This window comes from Phalaenopsis equestris, unplaced genomic scaffold, assembly GCF_001263595.1.
Source record: "Phalaenopsis equestris unplaced genomic scaffold, ASM126359v1 Scaffold232699, whole genome shotgun sequence".
NCBI lineage: Eukaryota > Viridiplantae > Streptophyta > Magnoliopsida > Asparagales > Orchidaceae > Phalaenopsis > Phalaenopsis equestris.
The window spans coordinates 31,303-51,755 of NW_018250662.1; the positions used below are offsets into that span (position 1 = coordinate 31,303).

The 20,453-nt window shown below is 33.8% G+C and overlaps 1 protein-coding gene across 2 annotated transcripts; it reads right to left on the reverse strand.

Annotated features, from left to right (window-relative positions):
* Positions 1 to 13,549: 13,549 nt before the first annotated feature.
* On the reverse strand, positions 13,550 to 15,466 carry LOC110038372 (NAC domain-containing protein 35-like). 2 transcript variants are annotated; one of them, XM_020743187.1, is made up of 3 exons: positions 15,269 to 15,466; positions 14,812 to 15,080; positions 13,550 to 14,051 (listed from the first exon to the last, which is right to left on the reverse strand). In XM_020743187.1, exons 1-3 carry the CDS (start codon positions 15,402 to 15,404, stop codon positions 13,554 to 13,556), a joined length of 903 nt encoding a protein of 300 aa, XP_020598846.1. In that variant the 5' UTR covers positions 15,405 to 15,466; the 3' UTR covers positions 13,550 to 13,553. The 2 variants fall into 2 exon arrangements, with proteins under 2 accessions (XP_020598846.1, XP_020598845.1); XM_020743186.1 differs by having other exon boundaries at positions 15,200 to 15,466.
* Between the last annotated feature and the right edge of the window lie 4,987 nt (positions 15,467 to 20,453).

Consider the following 20,453-nt stretch of genomic DNA (forward strand, 5'->3'; position numbering starts at 1 on the left):
CAATTTTTGCATCTTTTTCTAATAATTGGCATAGAAGCCTAGTAATTTTTGAAAATTTTTTAATATATCGCTTGTAAAAACCAACATGTCCTAAAAAACTTCTAACCCCTCTCACTATAGTAGGAAGAGGTAGTTTAGCTATAACTTGAATTTTCGTGAGATTTACTTCTATATCATTTTCAGAAATTTTATATCTAAGTGCAATTCTTTCTACAACCATGAATTGACATGTCTTCCAAATTAATACAAAATTTTACTTTTCAAATCATTCTAAAACTTTTTCTAGTTGATTTAAACATGATTCAAATGAAGTTTCAAACACTTAAAAGTCATCCATAAAAACTTTTATTTCTTTTTCAATTAAATAGCAAAATATAGACATCATACATCTTTGAAATTTTACAGGTGCATTACATAAACCAAAGAGCATTCCTCTAAAAGCAAAAGTACTATAAGGACTGGTAAACCTTGTCTTTTATTGATCCTCAATAGCAATATGACTTTGATGATAACCAGTATGTCCATCTAAAAAGCAAAAATATTTGTGCCCAGCTAGTCTATGCAACATTTGGTCCAGAAAAGGTAAAGGAAAGTGATTTTTCCTAGTGGTGGAATTTAATTTTCTATAATCAATATAGATTCGTCAACCTGTGACTTTTTGTTTGGACATTAATTCTTCTTTCTCATTGACAGCAATAGTCATATCGCCTTTCTTTGGAACACAGTGAATTATACTTATCCAAGCACTATCCGAGATAAAATTTATAATTTTGGCATCTAAAATTTTTAAAATTTCCTTCTTAACCACTTCGTTTATTATAAGGTTTAATCTCCTTTAAGGATCAGCTTTCGGTTCATGATGTTCTGCTAATAAAATTCTATGCATAGAAATCGAAGGTCTGATTCGTTTGATATCAACTAATGTCCATCCAAAGGCTTTCTTATATTTTCTTAAAATCACTAATAATTATGTTCTTGTAATTCAGTTAACTCTGAGGATATTATAATAGGTAATGTAGATAAATCTCCTAAAATACATATTGTAAATGTGCAGGGAGTACTTTCATATCGATTTCATGAGGTATTTCAATTAAAGGAATAAGATTTTTTTTTTTCTGAGTTTCGAACAATTCAAATCTTTCCTGAACATAATCTATATCTTCATTACATATTTCGATGAACTTATCTTGCATTTTATCCCTAACTTCATGTTTTAAATCTTCTTGTTGCATTTTCTCTTCAAAATATTTCGTAAAATGATCATTACTCAAATAATCACAAATTTCCATCTTGAAGCATTCATCATCTTTTCCTTCAGTTGGGTATTACATGGATTTTGATATATTAAATTTAAATTCTTGATCATTGACTCTCATGGTTAACTCACCTTTTTGAACATCTATCATAGATTTTCTAGTTGCAAGAAAAAGTCTCCCTAAAATGATATGAATTTCTTTGTCTACCTCCATATCTAACACAATGAAGTCCACATAAAAGATAAGTTTATCAACATTTACCAATTCATCTTCTACAACTCTTTTAGGATAGGTGATCAATCGATCAACTAACTGAAGGGTTATTGTAGTAAGGGAAATCTCTCCTAATCCTAACCTTCTGAAAATAGATAGAGATATAAGATTAATACTGACACCCAAATCACATAAAGCTTTTCCAAAAAATCTTTTCATTTATAGCACAAGGACAAAAGGAATAGTAAAACTACTAGAATCTTTAAGTTTTTCAAGAAGCATTTTCTGAATTATAGCGCTACATTCTTCACTAAGTGAAACTGTCTCATTGTCTGTAAACTTTGTTTTTCTATTAAGTATATTCTTCATAAACTTTACATAGCTCAACATTTGTTCCAAGGCTTTGATAAATGAAATGTTTATGATTAGTTTCTTAAATATTTTCCAAAGTTTTGAGATTTTTTTGTCCACTTTTTGTTGTCTTAATCTTTAATGAAATGGAGGTGGTGGTTTTTCTACAGTAATTTTCATTTGTTTAATAGGATATTCTGAATCGTAATGAATAACTTTCTCAGATTTTCAATTTCCACCCCTTCTTTCTCAACATCAATCTCTTTTTGAAATTTTGTTTCCACATCCTAGTTGGATATTATTCTAGTCTTCAGAATTAATCTCAGCATTACTAAGAAGAGTCCTTGAGGCCTACTGCTAAGTGCAGAAGCAATATGTCCCACTTGGTTTATAATGTTTCTAATTTCCGCTCAATGACTTTGAAATTGATTATCCATTTGTAATACCAAATATTCCATACACAATTTCTTCTCATTGAATTATGAATTACTGTTAAAAATGAGAGGATAATAAGGTCTATAATTAGTATTCCCTTGATTTTTTACGTTTCTCAAAGGGTTCTCTTGTTTGTTCCCCTACTGACGATTTACACTATTAGACTTATTATTATTCCAACTTAAATTAGGGTGATTTTTCCAACTAGGATTGTAATATTTAGAATAGGGATTATTAGGTCGATTATTTATTTCATTCAAAGTTTCATAAGATGATTGAGAATCTATCATTTTTTCAAATGAATTTTCCTCAACCACTGGTGGTGTTTGAGATATATTCATTCCAAATTGATCCAATTTCTTTGATATTGCAGCGATTTTAGACGCCAAAATAGAAATTGCGTTAGATTCATAAACATTGGCTACACTTTTTGGATTTACCTTTTCAAAGGGCCATTGAAAGTAGTTAGCAGTCATCTCTTCAATTATCTAATATGCTTCATGGAATGATTTTGACATTAATGATCCTCTAAAATTAGCGGCAATAATAGATCAAAGTGATCCCATTAATCTATTATAAAATATTTGAATTATTAACTAATCTATTAAACTTTGATGTGTACACTTCTTAAAGAGATCTTTAAATCATTCTTAAGCTTCATATATTGATTCCCCTTCAAGCTAGAAAAAAATATAATATCATTTCTAAGATTAGTAGTTTTTTATGTTGGGAAATATTTTACCAAAAATTTCTGAGATAATTCTCCCCAAGTTTTGATTGATCGAACTGTTAAAGAGTTTAACCATATCTTAGACTTGTCCTTTAATATAAAAGGAAAATATGAAAGCTTGACGACATCATTTGCACTCTGTCATATTTAAATGTAGCACAGAATTCTAGAAAACAAGCAAAATGTAAATGTTGATCTTCACATGGTGTTCCCCCAAATTGATTAATTTGTATCATTTAGATAATAACAGATTTAAGCTCAAATGAATTAGCAGCTACAACAAGAGTATGTATAGTCAAGTGAATTCATAGATTGTAATGTTAGCATAATCTCTTAATGATTTTTGTTGATGTTCATTTTCCATACATTGATTATTTAAATTGTTTGTCATTTGGTTAAGTTCTTTTTATTTTCAATTTTTTTCTTATAATTTGTTCTAATTCCAAATCATAAGGTACAAATCCTTCAGATCCTAATCTTCACATACACAAAAACTAGTAACAATTATAAAAATAAGCACTGACACAAGAACGTATATATTTTTGTTGTTTTCTTTTTTTTTGTTTTAAAAATAAGATTTATAGTTCAAACAATGTCTTTTATGTAATTTACCATAGCCTCCCTAGAAGCAACACCAAAAATGTGACGCAATGATTTTTGTGCAATATAATTGTTTTTCAACATCACAACACACAAGACAATTATACTTAAAAATATGCAGATTAATCACAATAAAATTTACTTCAATATTATAAGTTCTCTCTTTTAAAATAATTAAGGTTGTCACTCTTAGTGAGTTAAGATGTACTTTTAAGTTTAAATTGTCACTAGGTTGGAAACGCAAGTATATGTACCGCTCAAGTAATAAATGCCTCTAATGGAATCCTAAGTATCGTTCCCATAGGGAAGCAAAAATTTGTTAGGGAAATCACGCAAAAGCACAATATTTAAACTATAGAAAACCTAAGTAAGAAAACAGGTCAAAATTTGTTTAATATAAAGAAACTACATTTACTGCACTAATTTATAATCTTTAAAGCTAAATTTACTAAAAATTAAAGTAGGTTTTATGACGAAGAGTTCAAATTTCAGAAGGCACCCTACCCCTAACAACGAGATTATAGTCAGTGAATTATCAAAATAAAGAAAAATGTATTATGCCAAATAGGAGAAATTATATTCTTTATCCTTTTCACAAGCGACAAAGAATATTGGTTAATCCAGAGTTTAGTCCCTAAATCCTCGGTTAGGCTGGGAAGATACTGGCCCTCACTCCAGACTTCCCACATTCCCCTTTCCTGAGAGCTAACATTTTTCTTTAGTTTCCAAATGCCTGGACTAAATTGGGGATTTTATTTTGTTACCCTAAAATCTCCAATTCTACACCTATCAATGAATATTTCCTTATTTTTTTTGCACTCAACCCCATGGACTACATTCTCATCCATGAAATCAAATGTGATTCTTACTTTATTGTAGAAAGCATACCCTCTCGGATCGTATGTTTCATAAAAAATTTTAACAATTCAATTTTCCAGATCAAGAATTAAATGAAGTTCATAGTTTTAATCATCACAATTACGAACTTAAAATATTGCACAGCAATCTTGATCCTTCAGATGCGCATTTCTCTTTGTAGGGAGAAGGATAAAGAAATACACTCAGAATTCATGAAGAAGATACAGCAAAACATAAATTATATATATGTAAATACAAGTTTATAAAATAATAAAGAAAAGTAAAACAACTTTACTAGATCTCTTTCCAAAAATCCCTTGAAGTTTCTTTGAATCTCTTTCTCTCTTTATAATAGTACTCAAATCTATATTAAAAATGTAAGGAAGAAGAAATCTCTCACTTTCCCTCTCTTCTTACAGCTCTTAGAGACACTCAACACACTCTCACACACTTTGATACTCAACCCCCATCTCATTTTGACATAAAAACACTCTTTTATAATGTTGGGACAAGTTTCCCAAGAGTCTCCATAGGCACCACTTCAAAATCCATCCAAATTCAATGCATTTGTGAAATAATCGTCTCTGGCACCTAAGCACCAAAATCGGGCACCTAGGCGTTGTCTTCAATGGATTCTGGCACTTAGGTGCCAGTTTAATTTTTTTTTTAAAACACCACCTTCTAACTCCAAATTTTGTCCTTTTTTGCATCCTTTAAGCTCAAAATTCCTAGACTTAATATACCTGCAATAAAACATGAAAATACCTTTCTTTAAAGTGCAATATCACCAAATATAAGCCTTAAATATATATGAAAAATTGAACATTTTTTTTGGCTTATCACCACGTCTGGGTCCTAGACTACCGTGTACAGTTATTTATGAGGATTTCTCGAAGAAGCGTAACGGGAAGAGACCTGTTACTGTTATACTTGGTCTGCACCGTAGGGAGAATACTTCTTTTTGACACATCGATGCCTCCATCGAGACACCCAGTCATAAGGCATCAGCGTCAATAAAGAAAGTGTAGGTACCCAAGGGTGCCACACCATTCTGATGAGCCCGTAGGGTAGTCCTGTGGACTGCATCATAGGTCTGAAGTGCTAGATGTTTTTATCGCCATTGCTACAGAGTCCGTTCCAGAGAAGAATGATGTTCAGGGAAGTCCCACAAATCTTTAAGGATTAGCTCTAGAGAAATCTCAAAGAGGGAAATATAAAGATTCCTAAAGAGTATTTAAAAGAGCCTGAAAGAGGTTTTGTAAATATGATTTAGGATGAGCCAATCACTCACAAAGAGGAGCACAACCTTGAGTAAATCATCCAAGAAGATACTAGACCAGATTCAAACTACTTCAGTATAAGCTGCTGCTAAGAGTCTGCAGCTTGCCAAACCGAAGAAAAAGAAGGATGAGATTGTACATGAGATGAAGACCGATAACTTGAGGGGTAGGATAGGGGCTACCTCCATTAGATTGGTTGTTTTGGATTTGCGGGAGAAATTCCTTGAACCGCTTACTGTGTATGACTATCTTTTTGTCCCTCCATAGTCATTTGAATATGAGAATTTTGATTTCTTCTACGTTTTAACAGTTTCTAGTGATGACGTAACAGACCACAACCAATCTAACCCCAATTTTGATTCTCAAAATGATCCTCAAATCATACTTAAGTCCAATGAACATGTTAACAGAGATGAAGAAGATGTCGACAACACCAGTTACGACAGTTCTTGGAGTGAGGAGCTAGTCCTCTAATGTCATGGAACAATGATAGCACTTAACTTGAACTTTTCAGATTTATAAGTAGCACCAAAAGAGTCAACTACGATGTCAAGAGAAGAAGAGATCACAAAAATTAATTTGAGGAGAGGAAAGGTTTTACCTCTGATAATTGCTCCAATAGAAAAAAGAAAACAAATAATCACTCGAGAAGATCCACCTCCGTCACCGCCAGTCGAAGAGACACATACTTGAGTGAAAATTGGAGGTCTCTATAAAGTGGATTATAATGTACTAGCTCATCTTAGGAGGTTGCCAACCAAACTAAGCATCTACATTGCTCTGATCCTGTCAAAGGAGATGAGGGAATCTCTAGTTAAGGTTTTGATTGACCAAAAAATTTTCTTAGCTCAGTTGGCCAACACATTCAGATGAAGAATATTTGTTAAAGGAACAGCCTAGGAGAACCTTCACTGATGAAGACTTGTTGCTTGGTACTACCGTTCACAACCGACTTCTCTACATTTCCGTCAGCATCAGCAGATTTATACTCTCCAGAGTTTTGGTAGATTCAGGAGCATCACTTAATTTAATGAGTTTATGGGCATTAACATACTTGGACATTGACACACAAGAGCTTACCGTCGATAAGATAATGTTAAGAAAATTTAATTAAAAGGGAGAAAGAGCTCTTGGATTGATCACGCTGCTAATGAAGGTTGGTGAGCTAGTAACAACAGTTAGGTTCCATATCATTGATGCTGAAACATCTTTCAACGCTTTGTACGGTTGACCATGGATTCACGAGCATAATATGGTCTCATTATCGCGGCACTAGTGCATCAAGTATTGCAAGGATGGACAAGAACATTGCATTAAAGGGGATTTGCAACTATTTTCAGTACATGAAGTAGGCATCCACGAAGATGCCACTAACTATTATCCTCCAAAGAATATTGTCTTTTACCATGAAGTTGTGTCAAATATAATGGAAAATTTAAAGGGATCACAACAACATGATGATTCAACTCCGCTTCAATGATCTTCCACCACTTCTTCGCAATGAGTTAGTCGAGGTTCACTTAGCCCACACATCTGAGATTAAGGCCGGGGACCTGGGCGAGGAAGAACCAACATGATTGTTAAATGGACAAAGTCGATCATTAACATCTACATGGAAGGAAGTTCTGAGGAAGATAAGTCCGATTGAGAAACAATGATGATAAATCGGAAGAAGCCACAATTTGAGATCTCTTTGGAGGATACAGAGAAATATGAATATAATTCAATATATGATTGGATCAACCACTACGTGCAGGCTATTACCTTAACTTCAATTGACTCTCATAAAGTTGAGAGTTTAGAGGTTAAGGAATTTTGGGATGTTGGTTTGAAATCAATCATGTTTTATTATGTTTCTCCTTCTCTTAATTTGGATACTCATGTAAATTTGAAAGAAGATGATTCTAATGAAATAATGAAATTACCATTTTGTTACTTTTCTCTATGAGTAATAAAATAATAAATGCCAAAGGATAAGCTATAGCTCTTTGAAATATCATGGAGTGTTAAAGGTCAAAATCTTAACTCGAAAGAGGCTCTTGAATTTGGTACGATAGGACCACTTGATCATTTAAAATTTTGTATGGTTGTTACTAGAAATTTGGAAGAGGATTTCCTTGATGTAAAGGATGAATTTGAAGACTCTCCAATGTACAACGCTCCTCTAGAGTTTGAAGAAGAACATAAGTCAATAGTTGACAAATTAAAGGAAGTTAACTTTGGGACTAAGGAGCAGCCTCGACGTAGGTTTGTAAGTTTCTTTATTTAGTGAGGAAGAGTCTACATATTTGGCTAAGCTACTGTTAGAGTTCAAGGATTGCTTCGATTGGAGCTAGATGAAATGCCAGGATTATCCTTGAAAGTTGAAGTTCGTAGGCTTGCAGTGGACAAGAGTTTGAGCCCAGTAAAACAAACTCCCAGAAGAGTGTGCCTCAAAATAGAGCAACAAGTCATTGTTGAAGTGAAAAAATTAATAGACACTAACTTTGTCTGAGAGGAACAAAATCCCACATTGTTAGCTAATGTTGTTCTAGTTAAGAAGAAAAATTGACAGATTTGTGTATGTGTCGACTTTAAAGATGTGAACAAAGTGTGTCCAAAGGATGATTTCCCACTACTAATACCAAAGTTAATGATGGACATCGCATCGACACACAAGATTTTATCTTTCATGGATGAATCATCAAGATACAAATAGATCAAGATGGCTCCAGAAGATGCAGCGCATATAACCTTTAGAAGGCCAATCAAAATACTTTGCTACATAGTGATTTCATTTAGGTTAAAGAACGCCTGAGCAACTTACTAACGAGGTATGACGATGATCTTTAATGACCTTATACATAACTAGGTGGAGTGCTACATGGACAATTTGGTCATCAAAAGTATGCAGTGAATATATCATATGTATGATTTGAGGTCCATGTTCGAACGATTACGATAATGTAATATTAAGATGAATCCCCTAAAGTGTGCCTTTGGTGTTACCTCCAGGAAATTTTTAGGATTCATTGTTCATCATTAGGGAATAGAGATTAACTCAAATAAGAATAAAGCTATCTTAGAAATGTTTCCTCCCAGAATCGTGAAATAGTTATGATCCTTTCAAGGTAAGTTGGCTTAACTGAGATGCTTTATATCTAATCTATCAGGTAGGTGTCAACCCTTTTTGGATTCAATTAAAAATGATGCCAAATTTGTTTGGTAAGAGAAATACCAATGAGCTTTTGAGGACATTAAGCATTACTTAACAACACCTCCTGTTTATGCAGCCCCTATTCTAAAAAAATATTTGATACTTTATAATGCAATCTTAAACGACTCTTTGGAGCTCTGTTAGCTCAAATCAATGACAAGGGTAAGGAAAACCCACTAAACTACCTAAGTAAACGTCTAATACCAATGGAGGTAAAGTATCCTCTTATTGAGAAACATTGTCTAGCTTTGATTTTTCGCCACCCAGAAGCTCAAAAAAAAGAGGGAAGCTTTTAGAATGATTAATTTAAAGTTTCGTGGAGTTTGGTGGGGTGACGAAAATGTGTCATGGGTTTGGGTGAATAAATTAGGCTTGGACAATGGAATTAAGTGCCTGAAAATGGTGAGGCTGAACTCAGGATGGCTGGAGGAAGCTCTGAGAATAATTTGGAGAAGTCTTTTTAAGGAACTGACATCACTCTCATCATGCCTGAGAGAAGGTGGTTTAAATAAAGGGGAACTTAGGACTTAATTGGCTAAGCAAGGGGATGAATAAGGATGGTTAGGTGGAGGGTTGAGAGGCACAATTCACCAATGGGGGTGAAACACATTGGATGGGTATAAATTTGGGTTTAAGCCAAGCATGGTCTTCTCGATTTTGGGATTTTCGGTGACTAGGCTGGTCGGCTAGGCTGTGGGAGGTGGCTAGCTGATTCATGGAGGTCAGGAAAGGTTTAATGGTGATTAGCTTGGAATTTTAATGGTTGATGGCATGGGGTAGAGAGCTTAGCCAAATTAGGAGATGTGTTTTCATAATTCAAGGGACTCTTTGGTCCATGGGTCCAAAATAGGGCCCTTGGTGATCTGATTAGCCTCCAAGTGGGCTAATCAAGGCAGGAGAAGATTAAGCTTGGTTAATTTCAAAAGATTTGGGTTAATTTGGATTTTAAGTTCAAAGTTAGGGTTACAGCTAAAAAATAGATTTGGGCTTGAATTGGACTTAGATTGAAAATTAATTGAAAGGTCCAATTGGTCCAAAAGGATGTAAAGGAAATTTAGGAAATGAAATTGGGGGAATTGAATTGATTAAAGACTTCAATTTAATGGAATTTTGGGTCAATTGGTTTGGGCACGAATTTAGGTTGGGTCAGGGTTTGGATCTAGACAAATTGAGGGTTCAAATTAGTCTAGGGGAATGTTATGAAGAGTTTAGTGTTCAACATCGAGGGAATTGGAATGGTTATAGGGTCCAGTTTAATGGAATTTGAAGTATGGCCATTTTGGGATTTTTGCCCAAAATTGAAATTAGGGTTTAGAGGATGGTTCAATTGGGCTCCAAATTAGTGTAGGATGGGATTGGGTAATTTGATGTTCAATTTCGATTTGAAATTGGGTGAAATTGGAATGAAGTTGGTGGATATTGGGAAGAGTTTGGAGAAATTGGGCCTTTAGGGGCAAAATTGGGAATTTGGTCAAAATTGATCAGTTTGGTCAAATTGGGCCAATTGGGTTGTTAGGATTGGTTTAGAAGAGGTTTGGAATGATTTAACAGGTTTTGAGAATCTTTTTTGTCATGAGGGGTATTTTGGGAATTTTGGGGAAATTGTGGTATTTTGCCCAATTTGGTTGTTTTGAAGTGGTTTATAATGATTTTTGAAGAGAATTTGAGGATTTGGGCCACTTTTAGAAATTTAGGGTTCTAGGGGCATTTTGGTAATTTTGGAGAAGTTAGGGGCTAGAAGTGGGGTAAAAGCCAAAATTAGGTTCTTAGGTGGGATTGAAAGCCATTATGCAATCACAAGGTTACCTTTCTTTAGCCATGAGAACAAGGAGAAGCTCATTTTGGACCCCTCATGTGTGTCCTAGCCACCCAACCAAAGGGCTAAGAGGTTGAGGACCACCCACATGAGTTTTCAAAATAGCGAAAGGAAATAGGTTCAATGGGTGTAGTTTTAAGGTACTAGGACAAGTGGAGAATCGTGATGTGCTTGGATGTGTGAATGACCAAACCCTAGCCACCCAGGGTTGCCCTAAGTTCAACAGTTCTATGGGGACTCATCCTTGAATCCTCACATGTTAGTCTTAACCTTCCAAGTGCTGGAGGTTCATTACCATCCTTGTAGGGTTTCAAAGAGAGCTAGAAGGTGGTCTGAATTTCAATGTAGGTGGGTCCCATCTTTAGTCTTCTAGGATAGTAAAAAAGAAAGTCCTATGTCTAGATCCTAAGTACTAAGAGGAAAGAAAGACCTCACCAAAATTGAGGTCAACAATCTTATGTAGAACTATCTAATCTCTATGCATTGAGTTGTGCTCTTTTATTTTTGATTCTAACACCTATGCATTCAAAATCTAACGAAAAAAAAACATTAAAACTTATGTAAAACCAAAGCATAGAGTTTTGGATGAAAGCTTCTCACCTTGGACAAAGTTACAGGGGTGGAAATGAGCTGGAAATGATGGAAACCACGGAGGAGTACCGAATTAAACCAATCACGGCAGGGAAGAAGAAAACATAGAATTGCAGATTCATTTCTCCTAAGAGATATTTTAAAGCTTTAGTATTGGATTAGCTTCAGGATTTTCCGACGCTAATAAGTAGGATTAGCGTCAGCGAATGCACCAATGAAGATGTCGATCTAACATTATTCTGTCAAATTAGCTTGGCCCGCTCGATGCAACTAGTCTGTATCGATACTTCTAATTTTGAAATTACACGCAATGGTAAACTAACGCTAATTCTGCATCAAACTCATTTCTAACACCAATTCAGATGCATATATGCTGTGGTGTTGATATTAGATCCATCATAAGGTAGTATTTTTTCTCTCTCAAGGTGATATCCTATTATATTATTTTTTGTTGTCATGAATTTTCCGACATAAAAATAGTTTAGTAAACCCGAGCTTAAATAAATTGATAATTAATAATTAATACAATCACATTTTTTTGCCACTATTCATTAAAATTAAATTGATGTTAGTAATTTGACTTGATGTGCAATGTCATATTCAAAAAATAAAAACATAAGAAAATGTTAAATTAGAAATCATCTTTGTTTGTTTGTTTAATGTTCTGATTAACAAAAACAAAAATTTAAATTCATGACACTGCATATGCAATAAGGGCTCATACAAAATTTAAGGGGCATTTACATACATATAAAATTTTATATATTTACATGCCCAACACACTTTGCTTTCTAAATTTATAACAAATTCTTCATTTTACATCCAAATTATTATCAAATTAGCTCTAAAAAAATGAAATACACATTTTCATGTGTAAGTGTAAAGGGGGATTTACATACATATCAAATTTTATATATTTACATATCTAGCACACTTTGCTTTCTAAATTTATAACAAATTCTTTATATTACATCCAAATTATTATCATGTTAACTCTAAGAAAATGAAATACACATTTTCATGTGTAAGTGTTAAATGTGTAAATACATAAAATATAAGTGGTTTGTATGCTATTCTACAAAAGTTACAGCATTGAAAGGAATAATAAAAAGCTCCGCACAAGTAAAAGTATTGCATGCAACTCTTACCACTTCATCGAATACCACCTGAGCAAGAAAGACGTAAACAAAGGGAATCAATAACAAAGTCAGCACCACCCAAAAGAGAGAAAAATAAAAAGAGAAGGAGGCTGTGACCTGTGGCCCCATCACATGCTATGGAGCTGTACGATCCCACCCTCACAAGTCCTCAGGTAGCAGCTTCTGCCAAGTCTTCCCGCAATCATCTCTCCATTATTGTGCAACCCACTTTCGGAACAATTCCAGTGCAGCTACGGCAATATATCGGCTATTAAATTTCACTTCCCCTAAATTTTTAAAAAATGGCCAGTGGATCATTATGGTCAAAAATTTATTATTTTATTATTTCTTTATAACACTATTTTAATTTTTTTATGGAACTAGTTCATTTTTCATTACATCCCGTGAGCTCTACATTGCAGCTGACAGGTATTTTGAATTAGTGCTGTGAATGATTTCATTCAAAGTTTAGTAATATTAACTAAAAACTTGCTCAAAATTAATTCATTTTATAGCAAGCAACTAAATGTTTTCAAAATTTGGGAGTCAGCCTGCATGGATCGTTCTTTTTGATTGACAGTTAGATCTATATAAAAGAAAATTTAATCAAAGTTTAATATGTTTTCTTCAAAGTTAGCTTTTGCGCTAACATGGGACATGCACACATAGAACTACCTATATTCGATCAACTTAATTCATGCTGAACATAAATTAGACTTACCATTTAAGTTAGTTGGCTTCGTCTCAACGAGCAAAAAAAAAAACAACACTTTTTCCATTTAAAAAGGAGCAATATTTAACATCCTCCCTCAAAGTAAATATATTCTTAAAAAAAGAAAATTTATTAAGAAAAATAATTCACAAACTCAGGAAGGGATATTAAACATCTCAAACTAGCTGCACTTATACTTACATTACTATTTAGATTGGCAAAACAACATACAATAACCTTAATTAGAAACAAAAGTTAGGTAGTAGGAAAAAAGAAATGCTGCAGTTTCAATGCATTATATATATATATATATATATATATATATATATATATATAGATATATATATATATAATTGTGATATATATTGATATAGCTTTACTTAAAATTGGCACTGTAGTCTCTAGCAGCATCACCAAAAGGATCATTCCAGTCCCAAAGCTTACTGGATAATAGAGGAGGCGGCTGATTGAGAGGAAACAGCTGTGGCTGATTCATGTAGCCGACAATCCTGTTTAGCTCATGGACAGACGTGGACGCTGAGGCCACCATAGCTGACGAACAATGTATGGGTGGTTGTAAGTGATATTGTGATGAATCTTCTTCTTCCATTGGAGTTGAGCTCAGAGAAACTATGGGAATGATGGTTGAAGAAGCGTACATGGCATCTTCCGCGCATTTACCGTCGCCGAGCTCTGAAGAAGGTGAAGGTTCTCCAGCTGCCGATTGTAGATAGCTTGCAGGGTGAGGATTATATTGGCTTCGATTCTTGTCTGGCGTACTGGATGATGAAGCCTTGCAAGAGGTTTTGTTGGGAGAACGCCGGTAGTCTTCTAGGCCGGGTCTTTTGTATACTCTGCACAGCGAGATTTCCGTCTGAAAGCACCCTTGTTAGAGCTTTGCAGCTTTTCATAAGTTTGCTTTTACTTTTTCAAATGAGAAATTTGAAGCAGTATATTAAAATGAAAGATGAAGTAGTTATGAGGTCATTCTAAGGAACGAAAAGTAAATTGGATGATCAAAATTTTGATCGGATGTGTCTAGATCTATTTTGGAATCAGTAAAATGTGCAAATAAATACTATTTTGTGTTTAACAAAATTAAAACAAGTAAACGAACAAAAGAAAATCACTGGAAAGCCCAATTGAGTAAACTTGAAAGACCAATAAGAATTGTATGGAAGGAAAGCAAATAAAAGAAAACAAAATTTTAGGTGAGGATATATGTAGTGATCCAAATGTACCATAGCTAATAAATTCTCTTGTTATGCTTTATCCCGAAGAAAATTAGAATATCCAAATGATTTCTCGTTCCATGGAGAAATATATTCCATTATTAGCTCGATAATTGCGCCCGTAGGCACATTTCCGCCTCTTGATTGCATCAATCATTTCCTCACAAAATAATGTTTTTTAAAAGTGAATTGAATGGCTATATTGAAAATATATAGCCGCATCTTACATTTACATATCTTGACAATTTAAGATGAGAATCCAATCCCAAAGTTGAATATATGAACTTCTTTCCTAAACTCAAAATTATGACCAGTACCTTTTTCAAGCAAATGAAAATTTCATCTCTCTCTCTAAGAAAAGAAACAAAACGACCATAAAATCAGTAAACGAACCTTTCATACCTTATGGTTTCGATCAGTTTCAGGCTGCGGCAGCCTGTACTCGTTCATGATCCAGCTTGAGCGGATGCCCCTCGGCGCCTTTCCTGAATAAAAAACAAGAGTTTTCTTTAGCCCAATAGGTCTCGAATTCTCGCTTCGGATCATCCGGTCGGCTCCGGTAGCCTTCCAGTATCCTGACGTGGTCACCCGGTTTGGCCGGTCGCCGTTGCGGTACTTCCGGTCTCTGGGCACATAAAAGAACCACTCCTTCTCCCCTATGGCTGCCAGTGCTGCAACATAACGCCAGATAAGTCGAAAAGGAAAACAAAAAAAAAAGCCCATATAGATTGTAGAAATTAAGAATTAGAAGAAGAGGAAGAAGAGGAGAGAAACGAAGTGAGATGAGCACCAGGAAGCTCCCAGGGGTCATAGCGATAGAGGTCGAGGAAGGTTATGAGTTCGACGTTGAAGCGCTTGCCTTCGATTTTGCGACGGAGATAGAATTCTATGAGTTCTTCTTCAGTAGGGTGGAACCGAAAACCGGGCATGACGAGGTCGTTCTCATGCGCATCTTTCTCAGCTTCGTCTCTGCTCATCGCCGCTGCGATTGCCATTAACCGTTGCCCAATTCTCAATTGGAAAGTGAGAACATGGATGACTCTTAAGTCTCCCTTCTGCTCGGTCTACCGTTTTTATACTGCTTCCAACTGGGCATAGCTTTCCAATGAGAGCAAGTTGGGTCGTTTTTTTTTTTTTTTTTCTTAATAAGAAAAAAACTCTGATGTATATATTTGCATAGAAAGGTTAGTTATTTAAATTTTAATTTACAAGACGAAATAATTTGGATTAAGATAATTAAATGGAATGTTAGTTTTTTGAAAATTATGGTGGTGCAATGGTAAAAGCTTATGTTTTGGAGTAGGTCGGAAATGAAAATTTTTAGATCTTTATATTTTAAGTTAGGGTTAATACATATAAGAATAAGCTAAAATGGTTTATATTTGTAACAATTGTGATTATAATGCAGGTCTTATGATTCAGCTGCCTATAATTACCCTGAACTCTGTTGAAGATTACAAATGGGAGAGGCAGTAAGGGGAAGAAGTGATGAAAAAGCAGAACAATACTCGTACTATAAATGGATATGAGAGAGAGAGAGAGAGAGAGAGAGAGAGTTGAGTGAGGCCCTACATGGAGCATGTACGTTTCAACAAAATGAAAAGGACATATGAAGTAGAGGACAGCTTGGCGGTGGTATATTAGACGAGATTGTTTGTTTTCTCGTCCTCTCATCTTTTTCTACATGCATCCATCACCTTCTTCCGGTGGTTATTTCAGGTTAAAATGTTTTACTCTTATCTACTCCAGTTTTATTTTTTTTCCCGAAAATTTTGCAAGCCTTTAGATTAACACTTGGTAGAATATGATTCTACTTGCACCCAACATTTATGAATTCATTAATTTTGACGAATTTTTTCACTATGTCTCCTAAGCTACTTCTCTTAATTTGCATTTTTATCCATGAAAATACTTTAATTTCCTAACCAAATGAAATGTGTGGGTATTTGCGTGCATTCAAAACATAAGCTTTCAATATGCGAATTTTCGTGCAAGGGTCTATTCCTTTTTCGTAATTTTAGGCAGTCCAAAATAAATTTAACACTTTCAGAAATTAGATTGTATTCTCACTTGCACATAATTGGTAAAGAATTGTTAATCTTATTCTTCAAAGTGTTGTCGTCAAATGAATTGCGATTTAGCCTCCTTTTAGCATAGGAGTTGAAAGAGTGGTATGAAATGAGTTGAGCATTCAACAAAATTTTTTGTAGTTGATTAGAGCTAGCTCATAACTATGATTCACTAATCAAATAAATTTGAACACTTTCATAAAATGTTTGTTGTTAAATTAACAAGCTCATGTAACTCTTTGCTCAATTTATTTGTAATATGAGCTATATTGTTTAAAGATTGTGAACATGCTCAATAAGAAGTATCATTCAGGCTTGAAAAAACTCGAATATGGCTTGGTGTTAAGAAAGGCAACAATCTGAGAAAAAGCATGAGAACAAGTGTACAAGATTAATACTCGTTTCGGTAAGGTTTGGCTTGTTAATTATGTTTCTTTGATCAAAGTCTAATTTTCTAAGCTTGGCTTGAAGAAGTTCAGTTTAAGTTTATATATTTGAATATGAACAAGCTTAAGCAAATCATGCTAAAACAAAGCTCAAACATGTTTCTAGTAAATGTGCTCAAGCATGAACACAATCACAAAATCTTCATTTGAGCTCAACTCGAACTTGAACAAGCTATTGATAAATGAGCTCAAACTTGAACAACCTCTAACTTAACATGATTCGATGTAGTGAAAATTAGCAACTTACCTAGAGGGAATGATGGTGATTAATAATAAGTTCAACTGTGAAATGTTGCATTTTAACTTCAAAATATGTAAATTTTTTTTAACATTACAGGAAAAACAATTAAAACTAACGAAAAAACTGATAGCTAATTTATCGTGAAAAGTTTTGAAGTACTTTTTGACGATTTAGTGCCAGTATATTCAACATTCGATTTTCTGACGAATTAAACCATAATTTTCTAGTAAAATATTTTTCCGACGGTCTAATCTCTTCGTTCATAATGACTTATAAACTAATGGCCACAAGTCAATAGATAGTTAAATCCTATGGTTATTAAATTATTACCAACCAGCGAGAGTCACACTATTTTATAGCAGATGGAAATGGTTCATTCTTAGTAACGAATCGACGACAAAAATCCTCCTTTCTTTCCTTCCATGCGCTCAAGCTCCAGAACCCTTTGTTCACCTTTTTTATTACATTTTCTGTTGACTCAACAGTTTCTAAAATTGAAGATAATCTCAATTACAATCTACCTCTAAGTTTTTATTTAATTTTATTAGTTAATTTTATAGCATTTTCAGATTATAGGTTTAGGAGAAATTCAAAATTTTGATTTTATTTTATATGTTTTTCATGATGTATCTCATTGCTATATGCTTAGTGCTTATCTCAAAGGTGTTTCCCTACCTAACACTGACATTTTAAGCGAAATTTATATATGTAGCATGCAATTCTTTTGGATTACGTATCTCTCGCCTAAATTTCCACTTTTAAACAATAATATTTTACTTATGCAAAGAAAGCCAAATTTAATTATTAAATGAGTAATTAATGCTATTTTTATGGAGTGATTATTGCATGCAGAGAGAGCACGCAGCTCTGCATGGGCTCTCCGCACGCAATAATTGGACATTTATATGTGTTATGGAAGAATTGAGTGCTTTGCATGTAAATATGGAAGTTTTGGTGTGACATAGGTAAATCCATTAGAATTTAGTGCAACGTATGCAAATACCACAAATTTTAATGTGAAATTTGCATATGTAGCTCACAAATCTTATTTTTCAAGTATCTCATAACTAAATTTTGATATTTACGTGCATACCATTTTGGTTCTTTAAATCAAAGCTTTTTCAATTTTAGAATGGAAAATTTGTATATTTAGCAACAAATTCTTATGGATTAGTGTATCTCACGCAAAAAATTTCATATTTACACGCTACCTGTTAATATGGAAGTTTTGGTGTGAGATAACTAAAACCATAAGAATTGCATGCTATGTATTCAAATGCCCTATTTAGAATTTTGAAATCATTTCTTGATGCGGTAATACATTTTCTAGTACTATGTGTGAAAATATGAAAGCATAGATTTGAGATATGTAAGTGTACCTATTCTTTTGTTCTTATTTATCTCACAATTAACATTTTTTATTTACATAATTGGCACTTCGATCATTCAACCATATGCGTGAGTTTAGGTTCGAGATACGTAAATGCACAAGAGTTGTATGATATGCCACTTGTGATGTGATAATAATGTTTGAAAAGAAAAGTAGGAAATATCAAAGTTTAGATTTGAGATATGTAAATACACAAGAATTTTGTGTTACGTATGTAAATTCCTTTTTATAGGCACCTCTGATGCTTTAAATATAAATGTAAGCTCTCCTTTATGATGAATATATTGTTTTGAATATTCAATAAGATAGTGAAATGAGAAAATTTTGATGTTCCATATTAGAGTTTCCTCACTCTTTGTTTTTCTTCAAGGGCAACAACAAATGTTAAACAATTGACAATTTTATCTTAGAGGTGTCATGTAATTATTTAGCTGATTTGCCACTCAGTTAATACACATTTAAAAGAGCATAGCCATTTCAGGCATCAATGTAAATTTTTTTGCCTTTCTAATTTTCTAATCTTATCATCGATAGTTTCTCTTTCATATTTTGCTAATACTAATTCCTCAAAGATATACGTTATCAATTGATATTTGTGCATCAAGGTCATGTATGTACAATAGACTTTATCAACATAGAAAAGAAATCATTCATAAGTTTTTGAATGGTTTTGAGACCTTCATGCATGCAACATCTCAACTTCCAACTTTTCTATATGAAGTAGGTTTCATGTCCATGTTCAAAATAGAGGAATTGATCATACTTAATACGTGTCAAAGTTAGATTTAATTTATATAAGTTAGGATTTCAAACTGATAACCAAATTTGGACTTTTTATCATGAGGTTGACATTATAGTATTAAAATCTTCTCATTTTATGAGCTATGATCCTCAACCAGAGTTTGACTAAAGTAGATTTAAAGAAATGGCCTTTGATGGGACAAGGTTTTTTTATATGATTCAAGTGCAGGAAAAGTTATAATACCATGAAGCTTAATTGATTTATGAATTACTAAATGAAGACCAAACGCACTATGGAGAGAAGCACAACCCATTTTGATTTATTTGAAGCTCTCATAAGAATGAAAATTAAAACTGAGTTTAACATGCCCCAAGAATGCTTCAAAAAATTTGCAAGATTCAAGAAGGAAACATATTCAAAGGAAAAATCAGTTTCATATGACTTACAAAATGAAAAAAAAAATGATCTCCAAGTAAGGCTTGAAATCATAAAAGATTGATTGTTATGTAAACAAATAAATGTTTTTGTATAAGTCTAATACAACAAAGACTTAGTGCAAACTATATCATTCTCCTTGATTCAAATCCCAGAAAAAAATAGGCATAAGGAATTTTTGTATCTTCTACCTATCACTTATTTTATATCTTCAAGGACTATATTCTTTAATTTGTACTGATCTACATATGAAATGACTGTTAACCTCATTTTTTTGTCACAAAGGACTTGCACGGACATCACTGCTTGTTTCAGTGCTGCCACATTAACCAAACTTACACTTGTCCATATATAGCCTGACGTGGTCACACCAGGTCTGAGTGCGACGAGGCCCATAAATACTTTATTGTGTTCGTGCCTCACCTAGGCGTGACTACATCTAACTGTGTCTCTATGTGGTCACACCAGCCCTGAGTGTGACCACACACAAGTATATTTGGAGTGACCACTTCATGTGATCACACCTAGTGAAATGCCACTGATTCATGGCCTTCATCCACATATGCAAGAACGAGCCATTATGTCATTTTGTCGGCGCTGATTTGTTACTCTTTCAATCATATGATTCATCTTGGTTGTTGAACCTTCACTAAATCAGATGGCCGCGGAGGGCTCTACTACTGCCTTTCTAGCTTATAAAAAGGAGATCTTTGCCACTCTC